This window comes from Phaseolus vulgaris, unplaced genomic scaffold, assembly GCF_000499845.2.
Source record: "Phaseolus vulgaris cultivar G19833 unplaced genomic scaffold, P. vulgaris v2.0 scaffold_23, whole genome shotgun sequence".
Taxonomy (NCBI): domain Eukaryota; kingdom Viridiplantae; phylum Streptophyta; class Magnoliopsida; order Fabales; family Fabaceae; genus Phaseolus; species Phaseolus vulgaris.
The window spans coordinates 24,187-45,620 of record NW_027174092.1 but is presented as its reverse complement, the minus strand read 5'-3'; the positions used below and the strand labels follow the sequence as shown (position 1 = coordinate 45,620).

At 39.5% G+C, this 21,434-nt stretch overlaps 1 protein-coding gene across 1 annotated transcript; it reads right to left on the bottom strand.

The window, feature by feature from the left end:
* Positions 1 to 1,520: 1,520 nt before the first annotated feature.
* LOC137817244 (uncharacterized) lies at positions 1,521 to 20,505 on the bottom strand. Its single transcript, XM_068620496.1, has 3 exons — positions 20,434 to 20,505; positions 20,035 to 20,331; positions 1,521 to 1,721 (listed from the first exon to the last, which is right to left on the bottom strand). The coding sequence occupies exons 1-3, from the start codon at positions 20,503 to 20,505 to the stop codon at positions 1,521 to 1,523; spliced, it is 570 nt and encodes a 189-aa protein (XP_068476597.1).
* Between the last annotated feature and the right edge of the window lie 929 nt (positions 20,506 to 21,434).

The following is a 21,434-nucleotide window of genomic DNA, read 5'->3' as shown; positions in this document are numbered from 1 at the left end:
TTGGCAACTACGAAGTGTAAGGGAATGCATAGGTCAGTCATCCATGTTACGCTTGCACGCCCAAGCATCGACCTACAAGAATGCCTCACGACCGACGCGGAATCTACATGGATTACCCCAATTAAGCAATATTTACTCGACGGCACATGTAATCCTCTCGGTGAAAAAACCATGAAGCTGCAGGCCGCCCGTTTCGTCTTAATTGGCGACGACCTTTACCGCCGAGGTTATACCCGATCACTCCTCAAATGTTTGACACCCGACCAAGCTTCCTATGTCGTCCGAGAGTTGCACGAAGGAATTTGCGGAACTCATTCCAGCGCGCGAACAATGGCTGCCAAAGTATTCCAGACCGGATACTACTGACCGACCGTCCAAGGCGACTGCACCAATTTCGTCCAAAAATGCCTTAAATGCCAAGAGTTTGGCACTTTGTCCCATCAAAAACCTGAGGAACTTCATTTTATGTTATCACCTTGGCCGTTCGTCCAATGGGGTATGGACATCATTGGCTCTTTCGCCCCTGGTAAAGGTCAGTGTAAATTCTTGCTGGTCGGCATTGACTACTTTACCAAGTGGATTGAAGCCGAACCTCTGACCGCAATCACCGCTCGCAATGTCCAAAATTTCGTATGGAAAAATATTGTTTGTCGTTTCGGCCTCCCACAGATCATCATCACCGATAACGGTCGGCAGTTTACCGACCGGACGTTAGCTGAATTTTACGAGAAACTCCACATCAAACACATCGCCAGTTCAGTCGAACACCCACAAACAAACGACCAAGCAGAAGCCGCCAACAAGGTCATTCTGAACGAGCTGAAGAAACGTCTTGGCCCAGCCAAGGGTAACTGGACTGAAGAACTCCTAGAAGTGTTGTGGGCATATCGCTGTACCCCTCAGACGACCACACAAGAAACGCCGTACAGCCTAACATATGGCACCGAAGCCATGATCCCCGTCGAAATTGGAGAACCTTCCCTCCACCGACAAACCCTTGATCTTGACCTGAACAAGGAAAGTCTCTCTGTCGGCCTAGATCTTATCAACGAACTTCGAGACAAATGTAGAATTCGCGAGGAAGCATGCAAAATCAGAGCAGCCAGGTGGTCCAATGTGATGTGTCAGATCAGATGCAGACGTGGCGATTGAACCATTGAAATTGGAAATGGAGATGAAGAAAGGGGTTTGATTAAACATCCTCTTCTGTCCCTCCGTTGCGCCGCCACCACTTCTTGACGCGACAGAGCCATCCTCTTTGGCGTTGCCTTCGTCGTGCGTGGTCGGGCTTTCCAATCATACGATTCGGTACGGGGTTGCAACAGAAAAGTGAGTTTAACCGGGTTTAAAGGTTTTAGTTTCTTCTTGGGTTGCTCATCTATCCTTCGTGCTCTATGTTATATGCTCTATGTTATATTGAATAGCCCTTTAAAAGCAGTTTGGATGTGACTTGCAATGTGTAAAACTGATATTCTTCCTTTTGTTTAAATATGGTCAGCTTCGAAACCCTAACATTGCAGTCACCACGCTTTCTCTTTGTCGCTCCTTTCCGAACCTTTCTTTCTTCCAACCTTCCTCTGCAATCCAATCCCTTTCAAACCTTTCAGATCTTCTTTTTGCTTTTTCTTCCTCTTTGATTTTTGCGATCTAGGTTTTTTAATTTCTTTTCCAATTGCTTCCACTTTCTCCTTTTTTCTGTTGTTGGTTTCTCTTTTCATCTTCTATATAAGAAAATGATAAAAAATGGTAAGAAGAAGAGATGTTTCTTATAGGAAATATATAGGGAGTTTCTCTCTCCCAAATTACAATCTAATTAGGTAGGATACTAATCATGAGATTCTATAATTATTAAATTAATTGCATATAATTGGGTACAATATCGTCAAATATTACATACAATAATTGCATATAATTTGATAATTATTATTTTCTTAATATTCCCCCTCAAGTTGGTAGGTGAAAATCAAAAACCCCCAACTTGTGTCGTAGCGTCAAAAATCGTTCCTTGCCCAATGCCTTCGTAAAAATATCTGCGAGCTGATACTGTGTCGGTACATATGAAGAACTGATTATCCCAGCTTGTAATTTTTCTCGCACAATGTGGCAGTCTATCTCAATGTATTTTGTGCGTTCATGAAATACTGGGTTTGCTACTATATGTAATGTCGCTTGGTTGTCACAGAAAAGTTGAGCTGGCAAGTTACATGGCACCTTTAAATCCTGCAACAGATATCGCAACCAAACTATCTCCAAACAAGTATTGGCCATTGCGCGGTATTCTGCTTTCGCTGATGATCTTGATACGTTTGTCTATTTTTTTGACTTCCATGAGATAATAGAGGAACCAAGAAAAATGCAATATCCAGATACTGATTTCTGAGTTGTCTGACAACCTCCCCAGTCTGAGTCGCAATAAGTTGTCAATGTCAGATTGTTTTCGGATGGCAATAGCAATCCTTGTCCTGGTGATCCTTTGATGTACTTTAGGACTCGAATTGCGGCATCCCAATGAGGTTTCCGTGGATCCTGTATATATTGACTTAGGGTCCGAACCGAAAATGCTATGTTAGGTCGAGTAACCGTGAGGTATATCAGTCGTCCCACGAGTCGCCTGTATTTGACTGGATCCTTTAATAACTCTCCATCGTCTGGTGTGAGTTTTAGGTATTGTTCCATTGGAAATTTGTCTGGACGAGCACTTGTGAGTCTCGTATCCTGCAAAATATCAAGCGCATATTTTTTTTGGGACATGTAAATACCAGCTTTGGAACGGGAAAATTCAATCCCTAGAAAATATTTTAGGTCTCCAAGATCTTTAATGCGAAATTGTTGTAATAAACAATCTTTAACACGCTGAATTTCTGTCAAATCATTTCCTGTCAAAAGAATATCATCCACATAAATCAAAATGGCAGTAAATGATGAGTTATTTTGTCTTGTGAATAGAGAGTAATTTGTCTTGGACTGTTGAAATCCTACAGATTTAATCACATGAGAAAATGTTGAAAACCATGTTCGAGATGCTTGTTTGAGACCATAAAGGGATTTGTTGAGTCGACATACAGTGTTCTCCCCCTGTCGATGATGTCCGGGTGGCAAGTCCATGTAAATAATTTCATGTAATGTGCCATGTAAGAAGGCATTTTGCACATCTAGCTGGTGAGTAAACCAATTTCTGGCTGCTGCAATGGTGAGGAGACACCTCAAAGTTGTTAATTTTGTTGTTGGTGAAAAAGTTTCAGAATAGTCGACACCTTCAATCTGAGTGTACCCCTTTACGACAAGGTGCGCCTTATATCTGTCGACGCTACCATATGAGTTGTACTTTATTTTATAGACCCATTTGCATTCGATGGGTTTCTGCCCCACGGGTAACGGTGTCAAGGTCCACGCTTGATTTAATTGCAAGGCGGAAAGCTCTTCGTCCATTGCTTTTCGCCAATTTGGATCAAGGATAGCTTGAGCATAAGTGTGAGGTTCTTTGGTGGCTGTGATGTTAGCAAGATATGCACTATGTGTAGAAGAAAATCGTGAATTAGAAAGAAAATGATGCATAGGATACCTGGTTCCATTCGGTCAGTCTTGGGTAGTGGTCGAATGATTGGCTTGGGATCCCGTTACGTAGTCTTGAAGCCAGGAAGGTTGGGTTGATGTGCGACTGGATCGGCGAACAAGAAGGTCGGTTGGAGAAGGTTTGGTAATGGGTGCTAAACTTCTTGGCATGGGAGAAGAAGGTTGGTCTACTGGAGGTTCAGGTGTATTATGACGAGTAGGAGAAGAAGGTTGGTTTGATGGAGGTTCAGGTGCATTGTGACGAGTAGGAGAAGAGAGTTGGTTTGATGGAGGTTCAGGTGTATTGTGACGAGTAGGAGAAAAATGTTGGTTTGATGGAGGTTCAGATGCATTGTGATGAGTAAGAGAAGAAGGTTGATCGAGTGAATGTTGGACAGGAGTGGGTAAGTCAATGTCAATAGTGGGCAAAATACCTTGTAATGGAGGTGAGGATTGTGTCTGTGACTGTTGGCAGAATGGGAAAACAGTTTCATGGAAGATGACATCCCGACTTGTAAAAAAAGTGTCTGCATCTATATCAAATAATTTGTATGTTTTTTGACTGTGAGGATAACCAATGAAGATGCATTGTCGGGCACGCGGATCAAATTTTTGCTTAGGTGAAACAACAATTGCGTAACAGAGGCAACCAAAAGTTTTTAGGTGAGAAAGTGAAGGTGGTTGATTATATAGTAGCTCAAAAGGTGATTTATTTTTTAGTAAAGGTGATGGCAAGCGATTAATGATATATGTGGCGGTTAAAACGCATTCTCCCCAAAATTCTAATGGTAAATTGGACTGAAATAGGAGGGCTCGTGATGTGTTTAAAACATGTCTATGTTTGCGTTCTACTACTCCATTTTGTTGAGGAGTGTAAACGCAAGTGCGTTGACATTCAATACCTTTTTTGAGAAAAAAAATCATACATTGAAATAAATTCCAGTCTGTTGTCAACGCGGATGGTTTTAATAGATGCCTGAAATTGATTTTGTGCAAATGTAATGAATTACTCTAAGAGATGTTGGGTTTCAGATTTGTGATTCATAAGAAATAGCCAAGTACATTTAGTATAGTCATCGACTATAGTGAGAAAAAAAACGTTTTCCAAAATGAGTTGGGGTTTTATGAGGACCCCAAATGTCACAATGCAATAGATTAAATGGAGAATGAGATTTTATTGTGCTTAAAGGAAAGGGTAGCCTTGTCTGTTTAGCTTTGGGACAAATACTACAATGATTATGAATGAGAATGAGATTTTTACTGATAGGGATAGGTAGTAGGGAAGATACAAGTTGTAGACACGCCGGAGAAGGATGTCCAAGGCGCTTGTGCCATAAATCAGGATCGGTCGATATTTGAGATGCATGGGCTTGGTTTGGAAGAGGGGACATGTAGTATAAGCCTGCATGTTGTTTACCCGAGCCAATCATCCTCCCCGTAGCCAAGTTCTGTAAAACGCAACCATGTGGAGTAAAAACGACACAACAATTTAGTGAACTGGTTATCTTACTAATGGACATGAGATTTAAATTAAAAGAAGGAACACAAAGAACATCTTTGAGAGTGATTTTGTCATTGAATTTAATTGTGCCTGTAGATGAGATGGGCGTAGTTGAGCCTGTGGGCAGATTAACATTTGAAATAAATGATGATGAAGTGTGTGTGAAAAATTGTAAATCAGATGCAATGTGATGGGTTGCTCCGCTATCCAAAATCCATGGTTTCGTAAAAGCAGAATTAGAAGAGGAGTTATGGGCAAGTAGACCTGCAGAGCTAACAAACGTGTCACTTTTACCGTTATTGTTGAGCGAGTAAATAGCCTTGCCAATTGCTGAATTTGCTCGGCACTGAAGCGTTGTACGAGGTTTCTATCGGACTCGTTACTGGTGCCTTCTTTGCCAACATGATTTTTTATTTAGGGGATAAAAATGGAGAGGCTGTCAGGACACCAAGATCGGTGCTCTGATACCATATAAGAAAATGATAAAAAATGGTAAGAAGAAGAGATGTTTCTTATTCTCTTATGTGTATATTACATCACTCATGTATAGGAAATATATAGGGAGTTTCTCTCTCCCAAATTACAATCTAATTAGGTAGGATACTAATCATGAGATTCTATAATTATGAAATTAATTGCATATAATTGGGTACAATATCGTCAAATATTGCATATAATTTGATAATTATTATTTCCTTAATATTCTAGGTATTGATTTCCCGTTTTGTTGGATTTTCAATCGTGGGTTTCGTCCAGTTTTTGATACATTCCTCATTTTTTATAAATTGTTTTCTGGGTATCCGTTTTCTCTTGGGAGAAGAATAGGAAATAATGTCAGCTTCAAAGGTTGAAATGGAATCGGGAAAACTTGTAAGAAAGGTTGTGATCCAAGTTGGAAGATGGTGTAGGAGAGAGGGAGAAAAGAGAAAAGGGTGGTGGTGGAAGGTGGAGGAGGGAGGAAGAAAAGAGAAAAGGGTGGTGGTGGAAATTGTTAGAAAAGATGGCTTTAAACTAGAGGGGGGGGTGAATTGTTTAAAAGAGTTTTCGCAAACTTTTCAAAGCTAGAATGAATTTATCTCAGAAACCAATTGATTCAGCAATTCAGTTAGCCAAAACAGCAAGCAAAAGCTGTAGTACCAGAAAAACAATCGGTTGTTTATACCAGCAAACAACAAATAAACTGAATTTAAAGAGTTAAAGATAGAGAGATTGTACACAGTTGTTTATACTGGTTCACTCCAAACTAGAGCTACATCCAGTCTTCTCAAAAACCCTGAGGATATCCACTAAGCAACCACACCTTGATCACTTACACAACAACCAAGAGAATGACCTTGAACACCTCAAGAAACACACTCTCCTTGGCCAACACTAAGATTGCTGATCTTGAACACCTTAAGAACACACAGCCAATCTCAGCAAAACACAGAAACGAATTGTTCAACAGATTACAAAGATTACACTTGTTACAGATGAATATCTGAAATCAATACAAGTAGAATCCTATTCCAGCACCTTGATCAATCACAAACTCTTAAGCAATCTCAGCACTTTGAAAAACTCTTTAGAAAAACTTTGTCAAAAGATTCTTAATCATCAAATCTGTTTTTCTGAATATATACAAAGATATAGTTTGTTATCAAATCTTAACAAACTCTTAAATTGCTTTAAAATATTGGTCAAAGCATTTAATGACTGGAGCGTATTCAGTTAAATCATTTAAAGCGCAGTAAAAAACAATAGTTTTTCTGTTATGGTTCCAAAACAAACAATCGGTTGTTTCCTCGAATCAATCGGTTGTTTTGGTACTTAACAGTTTCAACCATTCAAAAACAGTTTTCAATCTTTCTCAAAACACCTAAGTATAAACAATCGGTTTTTTCGACAAAACAATCGGTTGTTTCAACTTAGTTTGAAAAACATTTTACTTTCATAAAGATTGAGATGCTAATTGCTTGAGATTTAATACAAGGGTGAATTACAACATATAAACTACCCCAGAATTACAACATATACAAGGGTGCAATAGGGTTTCTAAAGAGAGGGAGAAAGAATTTATTTCATTGGCATAAATATATCAAGAACGCTCAGAATGATTATAACTTCTTTTCCAATTCAGAAAATCCTTAATTAGCATGGAAGAAAGTATAAAAAGAAAAGGAAGGTTTAATGGTGTTTATAATCTAACTATTTATTTAATTTAATCAAGTTTTTCTTTTAACTTTTCAAAATACATCAATATGATCATTTTCATTCGAGTTTAGGTGCTGGAGATGGTGGAAGAGAAAGGGAGAAAAGGAAAAAGGGCGGTGGTGGAAGGTGAATGACTGAGGAAGAAAAGGGAAAAGGGTGGTGGTAGAAGGTGGAGAAAAGTGATGGTCAATAGAGTTCCAATCTAAATTTCAATGGTTCAATTGCCACGTCAGCATTTGATATTGACACATCACTTTTTCAATCTCATCTCTCTGCCACATAAGCAACCTTTGACGTTGTAAGGTGCAACTTAACGGAAAGGACCATTTTGCATACGTTTAAACAAATATAGGGACAAAATTGATTTTTTTAAAAACCACTATACTAAATTGACTATTGACCCATAAAGTAGGGACGAATAAGGTAATTATACCTTAATAGAAGAAATTACATATTTAACATAAGGTTCAAAAATAGATGAAAATCCACGATATAAGGTTCGAAAATTCCATCCAAATCCAAAACTTGTATACTTATTTCAATTTAAACTAATTTAAAATTAAAAACTAACTTGAGTATTGAAGTATAATTGCATATATCCGTGCAACCGAGAGGATTGGGAAGATTGGGAAGATCGAAAGAACCAAAGATTAAAGAAATCGACAAATAGCAAAGACTCAGAACCAGTGAGCACGTGAAAATACATGTTCCTGCAAACTTTATAGGAACATTTTGGTGCACACCATGAAGCCAAGTGAAAACTTTAACAGAAAAAACACATGGTAACCACAAGAAACATGGTAAGCAACGAAAAACACATAGCGTATGAGGTCGATAATCATTAGGAGGATCCCATCGAGATGATGTTGGAAGTAAGGAGGGAGTTGGAAGCATTGAAGAGGAAGAGTGCGGAGGACATTTGATGGAAAAACACTCTTCTTCTACTAGTGATCTTTGTAATTTCTTCTTTGGATGGATGATGAAGGAGAATCTGAGGAGCAGAAACATTGAAAAAACTCAAGAGGAATTTTCATGGATTGAAGTGGAGTTAGGAATTTGTGAGAGTAACTGGTGAGACCAACTCACTAGGAAAAAGTCTAGGCTAAGTATTGAAGTAGACTAACCTAGGGAGAACTTAAGAATAAGTAGAATGGCAAAAAATAGACAAAATTTCATTACTAATTCCAAGTTGAAAATACATGTACAAGAGACTCCTATTTATAGGAGAAAGTCTCCCAAAATCTCTCAAATGAGAGCAAGACAAGTGTCACCACCTTATTTGTGCAAATCCTCTTCATTGAGGAGAAGACATGTGGAGCCTCATGCCTTCCTTGGCTACATTTCTATTTGCACCCCTATTTTACTATTTTACACTTCACTTTCTTTTCTATTTACATCTTTCTCTACTTTGACCCAAAATACAAGGCCCAAAAATTCCTAACTACTTTATACAATTTTTATAAGGCTAAGAAGAAAAAAAAGACTCTACAAACTCTTCATTAAAGCTCGATCTTCGTCTATCTTCTTGCAGCTGGACGGTTGCCATCATCCTCCCCCTCTTGAAAAGGATTTGTCCTCAAATCTAAATGATGCTCAATGATAACAACATTTTTTTATTTGATTAAGTATTTTCCTCCGGGTCAAATATTAATCTACAGTAAACATGAAAGAAAAGTGAGATAAGAAAGTTAAGACAACCGTATCCAAATAAAACAGTAAGAAAATAAGGCCCTTTATTTTTATAAAAGTTTTGTGAGAAAGAAATAGGGCCCTTTTCAAAAATATTTTTGTTTCCTTTGTGTTGTTCATTGCCCAAAATAAGCAACAACATCACAAAGTGTTGGTTTTGTGATTTTTAAGAATAAGAGTAAACATCATGATTTAAAGGAAAAAGAAAGTTCAAAGTATTGCAATCCCCCTTTAAGGATTCTTTTTCAACTATGCTTGTAGGAGGTGTTGTAAGATACTCCTTGTCCTTTCTAGATTCCCCTTCTTCTTTTTCAAACAACCGCTCATTTGGCTTTTTTTGTGGAGGAAAGGTTTATATCTCATATCTGGTTCAGCTCCAGACATTGATTTTTCTTCAAGCATATTCTCACAAGGGTTTTCTATGGGAGAAGAATTTATCTCAATGTTTGGTTCAATCTAGAAAAAAGAATTTTCCTTTAATTTTTTTTTCTTTGTCTCTTCTTTCCTGTACCTTTCTTTCTTTACGAGCTTGTAATTTTTCTCTTCTAACATATTCTTTTCCTCCATTTATAAAGTTTATTCCTTTTTCTACAAGCTCTTTCATTTCTTTTCTAAGCTTTTTTTTTCACATATGAAGCCGAAACAAATTTTCTTCTCATACACAACTTCAATTCATCACAATTCATGACTTCTGTTTTTTTGCCAATTCTAACATCAATTTCTCTTTGTGTCCACCAAGACCTGGCATATTCTTGAAAACATAGGGTAGCCATGGAAAATCTGCTAAATTCATCCAATTGGTGTTTTTCATAGATTTGATCAACCTTTGTCTCCCATTTTAAATATGCTTCAACATTTTTATTTCCATCAAAGTAGGGGATGTATAATTCAAGCTCTATAGAATAATATAAACTTCTAGGCTCAAAACACATCCTTTCCTTTCTTTGAAAATGAGGGTTATAAATCTTTCTTTTATGACTATACTCCTCATCTCTATTACCTTTTTGGCCAAATTTTTCATATATATACCCTACCTTCCTTTCTTTTTCCAGGTTCTTTGGATGTTCTATGCTTTGTTTTTCTTTAATTTTTCTCTCATCTTTTTGACTTAAAATTCTAAGTTCCTTCTCAAGAATGGAAAGACAAACATCTCTTTCAATCTTTTTCTTTTCTTTTTGAATAACCTCTTGTTGCCTCCATAGTTTAAGTGACTTAAGTTCTTGAGAAATATTTTTCAATTTTTTTGTTGAAGAACTTGATTCACTTCTACAATGATGAGAAGTATACATAGACATATTAAGTTTTGTATTTAAAAGATTTTTCACAAGAAGGAAAGTGAGTTTAGCACATAAGGTAAATTCCCAGGAAAGAGAGGTGGGTCATAATGAATACTCTTAAATACCATGTCTTTCCTAGCCAAAACTTATCCCAATGCACTTCACAAATATTCTTCCAATGAAAATTTCTTCAACACAAACAAAGAGTTTTCTAAAGAAAGAAACTAAAAGAAAGTTTTAAAAACTAAGAATTTAAATTGCAAAAATTTAAACTAGACAACTCCTAATGGTGAGGCTTGTTGGCACTTGTGAACCTTCAAGACACACTCACCGTCTAAAGCATATATATAATAAGCAAATTAAAGAAAAATTGTAGTAGATGGAAGAACACTAAAGGCTATTCCAAGACACCTAAAGTAAAGATAATGGAAAAATTACAAAAATTGAAATCACACAATTTTTTTTTAAAAAAATCTTCAAAGTTCTCTTCTCTTCTCTCAGAAGTGTTTCTCTCTAAGCCTCCACTTGTTTATCCTCTAAAGGTGAGTACCCCTTACAAAGTTCTTAGGATGCTACTTAGAAATTAACTCAATTATCACAAAGAACAAATTAAAGATCTACTTCACTTCAAGAGGTCAATAATAAAAGCAATAAAAACTTAATTTGAAGAGTAAAACTCAAAACAGATTAGAGATGACAAACACAAAGATTATCTATAAACTCAAGATAAGCAAGATATTAAAGATTTTCAAGTAGCCACTCAACAAAAATTACGTAGAAAATGGTTCTAGAATGGATTAAAAAAAAAGTTAAAGGATGATTTTTTTTAAACCAAATGATGCTGCTTCATGCAATTTGGAACCAAAAATCATACCAATTCACACATATGCTGAGTAGCCATAATCTGTTGGGCCCACTATAATTATCAGGTTGCTTTTACCAAATCACGAAAGTTACCAGCAATTGCTTTAGAAATTAAAGATAATTTGCACTTCCATCATTTGCACTTCCATCATTTGCACAGCACCGTGGCAGCTCCACCAAATTAAATCAAAGAAATGTAAATGGCATGGGTCCCGCTAGTAGAATTTCTAGGAATGAAATTTACTAGATTTCAATGAACTTCTCTGCACTCCAATTCTCACCAATCAATACACGTTGAAAAGTCAAACCACGGGTTCCATTTAGGGGTCACAAAGCGGGTCAGTCCGTTCCGCATTGGCCTGCCCCGTACTTGGCCCGCAAAAATGCAGAGTGGGTTGGCCCGCTCCGTACTTGGCCCGCAAAAATGTGGGGCGGGTTGCCCGCCCCGCAAAGTTATTGCGGGTTAGAATTCCCGACCCACCCCGCATAAGAGCTGGCCCGCGGGTTTGCAGGCCAGCCCGCATTTCTTTTTTTTAAAATTAAATATTTTTTTTTTATATTTTGTTCTTAAAAAATTGTCAAATTAAACTTATATATTTGTTACTATCAAATCCAAATTTTTTTTTCTTCCTTTTCAAACATCAAAAAATTAAACATTAAGATAAATATCAAATATCACTATTCTTCCACTTCCAAAACATTAAACATACCTAATTCTAAAACATTAAACATAAACATAAACATTAATTAAAAAACATTAAACATAAACATTATTGACATTCTTTCATTTCAATAACATTGGATGTCGCCTTAGAAGAATTTTCATCCATTTTTTCATAATTATAATCTTCCCCGTCATCTGCACACATTAAAAAAATGACACTTTTTTTTTCTTGCGGGTTAGCGGGCCAGCCCGCCCCGTTGCTGGCCCGCGCGGGCTGCGAGCTAATGCGGGGCGGGCTAATGCGGGTTAGCGGGTTGAAAAGGTTAGCCCGCCCCGCGTTTTTTACATGCGGACCGCGGACCAGCCCGCATGGCCCGCCTCGCTTTGCCATCCCTAGTTCTATCAAGGATTTCTCTGTCATATCACTTTTCTATGCTTGATTCAGTGCACACCAATTCTCACGCTTAAGCTTCTCCTACTAAAAAAATTGTTGAGAAATTTAACCAGATCAAACACGTATTCACCAAATTTGCATCAAGTCCAGAAAATTTATATCAACAAAAATTCTACAGTATTTCAACAACATATAGTTCTTCAATTTAATCACAGTACAACAACTGCCAATTCTACTCTGTCTTTTTTTTTTAATCAAAACCAGTGAACGTTCTGCACCAATTTAATTTTCATTTAGTGAATAAAATGTTTTCAGAGTGCACTTGTGAAATCTGCACCAATAACCACACGTCTGTCAACACACCTGAATATCAAAACTTGAATCAACTAAATTGTTGTCAATTCAAGTGCCCCTGCTTCACCAATCTACTTGTGTACCACAACATTCAATTTCAAAAACTTGAATTGAAACTCAGGAAAATTTTATTTCCAGCAGAGATCAACTTTTTTTTTGAAACAAAGCACTGTATTTCTAGCAACCGGAATGAAATTCCTCTACCGCAAACAACCGAAAACGATACCGCTAGAATCGTTTGAGAAAACGATGTCAGTTCTCCGTTCACCTATCTCATCGAAAAACGTAAAACTTGCTTCACTGTTTTCGTGGAAAACGCCACTGCCGTTTGCAATATTCCGTCGCTGAAATTTTTTCGTTTCGCATTAGCACCAGCAACTTGCTTCAATGCTTTAACAGTACAAAACCGATTCTAATCATAGATTTCCAAAATCGCTCCAAAAAGAATGAAGAACAAGATGAAGAACGCAAATGAAAACGCGGAAACTCACTGATATAGGTCGCCGGAAAACACAAACTGCGTTCACTGATTCCGTTCGCCGGAAACCACAATACTGCCGTCCGCAATTCGCACCGATTTACTTAGATTCAAAACCACAACTGTTTTCGCTCTTCAATTTGCAGAAAGTGAAAGCTGCTAGAGGAGGATTTGATGAATATGAACAGTCCACGAACAACACCGTCAGAGTTAAACGAAAACTGAAATTCTGCTTCAACAAACACAGTAAACTTCTTCTATTCGCATATTCATAAAGATATGCTCCAAATCTCAACCGAAATCAACGCGCCAAATTCAAATAAAAAGTGAACACAAATGGAGAGCTCAACAGAACTTCATGAAATTTTCCAAACAACTCCAGACTACTGTTCACACCATGGATTTGCTTTCTGAACCACAAAAAAAATTTGGAAAATTTTCGAAAATGAATTTTGGAGATGTACCAGTAGAGTCCGTACGATCGAGACCTTGTCTCGATATGCCGACCAACACCACAAAGATCATTATGCTTAAGCAAGATTAATAAGGCTAATCAACAGTCAAACACTAGGTAATGTATCCCTAAACATGACCTAACTCCATAATCCGACCCAATGAGAAAAGACCCATAATAATCATATAAATAGACACAAAATCCAAGAGTCAGCTATGTCATAAACAATGCTCAGGATACCGAGTGCTGAATACTTAATTCTAACTTGAGCGTCAAAGTGCATTTTGCTGGTACCATTCGAGTCTAGACTTGTGGAGATCGAGAGGTAGGGCTAAAAGAGGAGAGTGAAACGACTGCTTTGAGAGGAAGGAGGGAAGACTTGACCGACTGACCGATTAGGTAGAGGAGCAGCTTGAATCGTTCTCTAGGCCCCAACTCCGTTCGAGAGCGAAGAAGAAAGTAAATGGTATCAACCCGAAGCATGGTTAGTTAAAGGATGTCCGAAGTTGAGCAGATGGCATTGTTGATGTCTCTGCAGAGAGAGATGGCTAAGATGAAGAGAAGGAATGAGGATCACTCGGAAGAACGAGTTTGAAATCCTGGCTCTCCGAAAGGAAAATGAAGAGATGAAACGAAAGTTTGTAGAAGGCGGACTGTCCGCTGGACCGACCAATCTTGTCGGGAGGTCCTTCACCACCCTCAGTAGCCCCAAGACGGTTGAGGAGCCGAAGGAAAAAATTCACTTCCAAGAGGTTGACGACAAGTCCTATCCGAACAAGTCGATCCCCACGACCAGTACCTTGGACTCTGTCCGCCGACACCCTTTTATCGACTCTATAATCGTTATGACTGTACGACCGACTTGAACGAGCACAAAGACACGTACACCATGCATATGAGCTTGTATACCTTGGACGACGCGGTCTTATGCTGAGTGTTTCCCGCATCGCTGAAAGGAGGGGCTTTGAGTTGGTTTACAAAGCTCCCCCCACGACTACTTTGAGACACTGGTGTCATAGTTCGAGACACAGTTCACCACCAGCTGACCGCACCATCTGACCTCCATCGCCCTGGTCAACATCCGTCAAGAGAATGAGGAATCATTGAGGAAGTTTGTGGACATGTTCACTAAAGTGTCCATGAACATCCAGAACCTAAGCCCGGATGTAGCAATGCATCACATGCTGACGACCTTGCGAATAGGACCTTTTGCTGATAGCTTGTGCATGCAACTGCCTGCAAGCTTGAACGAGCTTAGGCGGAGGGCTACCAAGTTTATGCAGCTGGAGGACTGAGGGACTTCAGAAATCAGGCCCAATCGGAGGCTAGTGGAGACAAGGTGAAGGACAAGAAGGAGTGTCAAAGCCGACCAACTACTAGTCGAAGAGATAGGAGTAAAGACAACCAGGGCCACTGATTCATAAGATACACCCCCTTGAGTGCCGACAGGGGAATGATCTTGGACGAGGCTCTAAGTGCGGAGCTGATCCCACCACCAAGGAAGGCTGCAAGCCCTAATAACGCCGACTGTACTCGTAGGTGTCGGTACCACAAAAACAATGGATATACTACCGAGGAATGCCAGGCATTGAAGATAAGATTGAAGAACTTATCCAAGATGGGCACCTCCGTCGGTTCGTACTCGGGAGCCAAGGTGCCAAGTGATCCCCATGAAGGTGCCAACAAGACAAAAGGACTACTCCCGCCCGAGGGCACAAGAAAACGACCGGATGAGAGAAAAGGTGACAAACAGATCATCAACACAATCGTTGGAGGATTCGTTGGAGGAGGTAGCTCCAACAACGCAAGAAAGAAGCACTCGAGGGTGGTGCATCAGGTGAAAACCATGTTGAAAATGAAGCTTTGATGCCTCCAAATCTGTGAAGAGAGCTTGATGCTTGTGCTACTGAGTTTGGTGTTTATTTCTAGGTAGTTTAGAATTTGTAAAATTCATTCGTAATCCAAAGAATCACTGAATCAATCTGGTTTTGAAAATGAAAAGTGTTTTTCTAAGCCAAGTGAAAAACAACCGGTTGATTTCTTGGTTTAGTCAGTTGTTTTCCACCCAGCTTGTTTGAAGTGTTTTCAAACTGTTTTTGACTTGGTTTACTAACTGCTAAAACCAATTCAACCGGTTAAAACGACATTTCAACCGGTTGATTTTTGAATTTCTTAACAGCTTTTCAAAACCCTGTTAAATCTGTTTTCAGTTGATTTGAAACTGTTTTGGCTCGTGTTTAACTGCCTAAAGCAGCTAGTTTGAAAAGCTATAAAACTGGGTTACCCTCCATATTTGAAAACACAGAAAAAGAGATTAAGAAATTGTTTTGAGGAAGATTTGATTCAAGCTTTGCTAGATTGCCTAAGGCTGTGCCATTGATTCAAGAAGTGAATTAGGAGCTCTGTGATTTCCTGTACACCAAATGTAATATGTTCCTTTTATTCTTGTAATTGTTTTCAATTTGTATTCTTGAAAAACAGTAAATCTGCAAGTCAGAGGATTGTTCTGGTTGTGTGTGTGTAAAGGCAAAAAGGGTATGTGGTGTTGTGTGATTGTAATTTGTTGTTGATTACTTAGTGAAATACCAAGTGGTTTTCTGGGGACAGGATGTAGCTCTAAGGAGTGAACCAGTATAATTGATTGTGTGATCTTCTCTCTTTCTCTCTCTCACTCATTACAAACTGTTTGATGTGGTTTTTGTCTCCACTGCTTTAAACAACCGGTTAAATCAAAATTTCAACCGATTGTTTTTCTACAAACAGTTTTAACAACTTTGATTTCTTGGCTTCCCTGATTGTTGTTTTTGTAATTCTTCATAAATCTTCATTCTTAGCTAATATTTGCGAAAATCTTTTGTTAAACAATTCACCCCCTCTTGTTTAGGCCATTAATTTTTACAATTGGCATCAAGACCTAGGTTCTTGAAATTTTCTCAAGTCCTGTTTTTCAAATTTGTTTTTAATGGCTGACAAGTTACCTTTTAGGGAAAAAGTTTCTATTAATAGACCACCTTTATTTTGTGGTTTGAGCTATCAACTGTTGTGTTTAAGAACAAATTTTTTTTGTTGATTCTATAGATAGAAAAATCTAGGATGTCATCACAAACAGTTCTTTCATACCTTTGCTTGAAACTAATATTTTTTTCTTTGAAAGTGAAAAAGATCATCTTGATTGTATTGCTAAAAACATCATTGTTTCTGCTCTTGATTCTAATGAGTTTCTTAGAGTTTTAGAGTGTGTTTCAGCTAAAGATATGTGAGACACTCTTGAAAGAATTCATAAAGATTCAAGAAATGCTTGGCTGGACAGTGATAAGTTCTCTTTTAGATCATCCTCTGCAGCTTCCAAAATAAATGTATGTCTGATGGCAAAAGATGAATCGTACTATTCCCAATCTTGGTGTTTCTAACCCAAGGGAGAGGTTCACTTACTGACCTCGCCTTTTCCGTATAAAGACAAGGGAGTATTTTATCTGGGAACCATACTGTCTCGACCTTGGCGTTCCCACGCAAGAGGGAGACTCACTAAGAACCATACTATTCCCAATCTTGGTGTTTCTAACCCAAGAGAGGGGTTCACTTACTTCAGTGTACAACAAATTTGCAAAGATATATCTTTTAACTGGAACTTTATTGGGTGACCTCGTTAAAAAACCCTGATAAGGAAAAAAGAGTGTCCCCTAAACTATGTATAATGAAATAATTAACTGAAATACAACTTTAAATTTGCTCCGTTCCAAGTTCGAGGAATCGTCCCACCTTCTAGGGTCTCAAGCTTGTAGGCTCCGTTCCCAAGCGCCTCTATCACACTTGGGAGATAACTTGTTTTCTAGCTGGTAGGGGTGGGATTTTCGCATCACCAAGTCGGCGACCTAGAACTGCCGAGGTCTCAACTTGGAGTTGTACTTGTACTCCACCTTTCTCTTGAAGCCTTGATGCGAGCCTCCTCCCTGACTTCATCCAGTAGGTCCAGGTTCACATTTCTTTCTTCGTTGGATTCTTCAGCCACGAAGTTCTAAAAACATGGTGAACTCTCCTGGATTTCTACAGGAATCATTGCGTCCGAAACATACACCAAGCTAAAGGGTATCTCTTTGGTAATGGACTGGGGAGTGGTGTGGTAAGCCCAAACAATTCTAGGAACCTCTTATGCCCTAGTCCCCTTGGCTTTCTCCAGCCTTCTCTTTAGACCTCTGAGCAGAACTTGGTTGGCAAACTCGACCTGCCCGTTTGTCTAGGGGTGTTCGACTGATGCAAACACCTGCTTTACTCCAAGCTCTATGCGCAACTTGCCCAACTGTTGGCTTGCAAACTGGGTGCCATTATCGGACACCAAACGTTTTGGGACTCCAAAACGGCATACTATGTTCTTCCACACAAAGTGTTGGACCTTGTGGGCTGTGATTTGTGCAACTGGCTCAGCTTCTATCCACTTTGTAAAGTACTCAATGACAACCACGAGGTACTTCATCTGTCGAATGCTAGAGGGAACCCCTAGGTATGAAACGACCATGGGCTATGAATCGATCTCAACTCTTCTGGGGGTGCCTTGTGCCAGCCAGCATGTTGTTGGCACTATTTGCACCGCTGTGCATACCTCGTACAGTCTTCCCTCATGGTTGGCTAGTAGTATCCAGCGTGAATGGCCTTCGATGAGAGAGCTCGACCACCAATGTGACTCCCGCATATCCCTTCGTGAAGTTATGCCATAATGCGCGTGCACTGCTCACCACTTACATATATCAGGGTAGGGTGAGTATACCCGTGTCTGAACAAATCCCTGTCAATCAAGGTGTATTTGCTCGAATTTTCCTTGACTACTCTGGGCTCTGTGGGTTCCAGCGGGAGTATCCCATCAACCAAGTAGCGTTGGTAGGGTGTCATCCAAGTTTCGCCTCCTTCAACTAGGCAAACGTGCATTGACTCTTCCCTTGATATCGCATACGTGCTTATTCTGGGCGGTTTCAACGTTTCTTGAGTCAACGACCAATGACTTTCTTAACACCTTTCGAGGTGCTTATTTGCTGGACTTCTTGTTGGACTTTTGTTGGCCGTCTGTGGTGGTTCGAGGTGTCCTCAGGGGCTCCTGTATGACTGTCCTCTGTCTGCCCCCCTTGCCTGAACTGGCGAGCTTTGCTAGCAAGTTAGCTCGGGCATTCTTGATGGAAACCAAGTAGAGGACGCCCAAGCCCATGACACCCAAGCCCAAGAAGGGGCCCAAGCCCAAAGAATCACTAGGAGCATGGCAAGAGCTTTGGGACAAGAGTGTCAAAAGATGACTCTTCTTATTTCTATTGTATAGTGTAGGGGTGCATATATTAAATAAATAGGTGTGAATGTATTAGAGAGAGTCACATTGTCCATGTGACTTAGTGGGGGGGGGGTGTAGGTGTCATATAGGAGGTGCCAAAACTAGAAAGGAAGTCACACCTTCCTCATGCTCTAGTTGGCGCCATTTTAGTGTCATTTAGGGGGGAATTTGAATTTGATTTAGCTTCTCATTTCAGCACCTCTTAGGCTATAAATAAGGTGCTTGCCTTTGTAAAATTCAGAATTGGAAATTGGATATAGAGAAACTCTACTCAAATTGAGAGAGAATTGTGAGTTTTGGTTTCTCCTTCTTCCATAGCCTTATCTTGTGTGCCATTGGAGAGCTTCAAGTGACAACTTCCTTTCACTTATCTTGGAACAAGACCTCCAAGTGGCGTGATGCAGTTCCAAATTCTCATTCCAGCCGAGCTTCATTCCATAAGTGTCATTCCTTTCATCTTCTTTTGCAATTTCATTCGGTAGTTTAGCATCTCTTTAATGTTTTTCTCATTTCCACCGATTGTTCTTGTGTTCCTTGTGTTGTTCTTCATTTTTTTCTATTATGTACCTTTTGTTTTAAATTCAATTGCGTTTAATATCTTGTTCCATGGATGTTTACAAGGAGATAACACTCTTATTGAGTTTGGATCATCATTTTGGAAAGCTATGTCTCCATTGATGACTCCTTAAGCTTCCTTGATTCCATTTCTGTTTTCAGCTAGTTGTTTTGTTGATGTAATTTCGTTTTCATTGTTTAAGCACTCTTTGATCCTTGAATTGTTGTTTTCATTCTCATATAATGTTGTTTTCATGAGTTTAAAAGTGTCTATGTTCAATCCAACTCATATCATGTGGTATCTAGAGCTATGGTTGTGTGCAAAAAAAATTTTGAGTTGCTGCACACTTTGATTCTGTTTTTGTGATTAGTGATTTTGTTTTTGTGTTTTTTGAGTATTTCTTGCTGTTTTAATTGTTGTTAATGCATTGTGCTTGAGTCATTTTAATTTTTGAATCCATACTTGTTTTGTCTAGTCATGTTTTTTCCTATAATGTCATCAATTCCTAGTAGTACTTTCTTGCTATCTTTGGTTGATTGCTTTTATTTGAGTACAAATTTTGGTTTCTGTTTTTCTTGATCCTTTGGTGCATTTTATTTTTAGTTTTGAGTTCATGTTTGTGTATTAGATCTATACAAGTTCTTAAACATCAATTCTATTGTGTCTTTTGAAGTTTCTCAATTCTGTTTTTCATTCCAGTATAGGTTCCTCTGTTTTTCATAAAAACGTGCTGACTGTTTGGTTTACCAAATTTTCTGTGTCTAATTCGAACACCGCAAAAGTCTCCTTGAGAATCTGGACATACTGTAGGTATGCTGCCATTTGGGGGTCATTGGCCTGGTATTCTCCCATAACCTGCCCCGTTACTAACAAGGAGTCACTCTTCACCAGCAAACTCTTCGCCCCCATCTCTTTGGCTAGCAACATTCCAGCTATCAAGGCCTCATACTCCGCCTGGTTGTTACTGGCCTTGAAAGCAAACCGTAAGGCCTGCTCGATCAAGAACCCATTTGGTCCTTCCAAGATGACACCAGCCCCACTACCCTATTGGTTAGAGGACCCATCTACAGAGAGGACCCACCTGAAACCTGCTTCCTCTTTGTGCGCGATTGCCGAGGAGAGCTCTACTACGAAGTCAGCATAAACCTGGCCTTTGATAGGTCCTCTAGGTTCATACTGTACGTCTAACTCTGATAGCTCAACCGCCCAATGCACCATTCGTACCGCCACATCGGGTTTTATAAGACCTTGCGAATTGGCAGGTCTGTCATCACGATTATGGTGAAGATCTGGAAATAGTGGTGAAGTCTTTGTGCTGAAAATACTACTGCTAGGGCTGCCTTTTCTATGGCCTGGTATCTCACCTCAGGCCCTTGCAAAACTTTGCTCACGAAATATATCGACTTTTGTACCTGATCCTGCTTCTGAACCAGGATCGAGCTGATCGCCCGGTCTATGACTGCGAAGTTCAAACGATGCAAGGTGCCTAGTTGTGGCTTTCACAGTATCGGTGGGCTGGCCAAGTATTCCTTCAACTTGAGGAACGACTCCTCACACTCCTTGGTCCATACAAACTTGCTATTTCTCTTTAGGCACTGGAAATAGGGATGCCCCTTATCTCTTCCTGCTAACACGAATCTAGACAAAGCGACCATACCCCCTGTCAACTGTTGCACCTCCTTTACTGAGATCGGAATGCGCATGGCTATGATTGCAGCGCACTTCTCAGGGTTCGCCTCTATCCCACGCCGAGTGAGTAGGGACCGTAAGAACTTGTCTGCCTCTACCCCAAACACACACTTTTCAGGGTTCAACTTTAATTTGTACTTAGCTATTGTGGTAAATAGCTCTTCCAAATTAGCGACGTGCTGATCCTTCACCAGGGAGGTGACCACCATGTCATCCACATACGCCTGGACATTCCGCCCTATCATGGGCGCAAGTACTCTATCCATCAACCTCTGGTAGGTTGCCCCTGCGTTCTTGAGCCCAAAAGGCATCACTTTGTAACAATAATAGGAGAGCTCCGTCATGAGCGTTGTCTTGCATTCGTCCCTGGGATGCATTCGAATCTGGTTATACCCAGAGAAAGCATCCCGGAAGCTAAGAAGCCTACATCCTGAGGCACTATCTACCACGGCGTCAAT

Bases quoted from the DNA above. Each gene is read 5' to 3' on its own strand.
- LOC137817244 (XM_068620496.1), bottom strand. From the start codon at position 20,505: ATGGTGCATTGGGCGGTTGAGCTATCAGAGTTAGACGTACAGTATGAA. The intron at 20,332-20,433 runs GTTTATGCTGAC...TCTAACCAATAG, and splicing joins GAGGACCTATCAAAGGCCAG to GGTAGTGGGGCTGGTGTCAT. The intron at 1,722-20,034 runs GTAAACCAAACA...TTTCTTATATAG, and splicing joins AATTAGACACAGAAAATTTG to AAGATGAAAAGAGAAACCAA.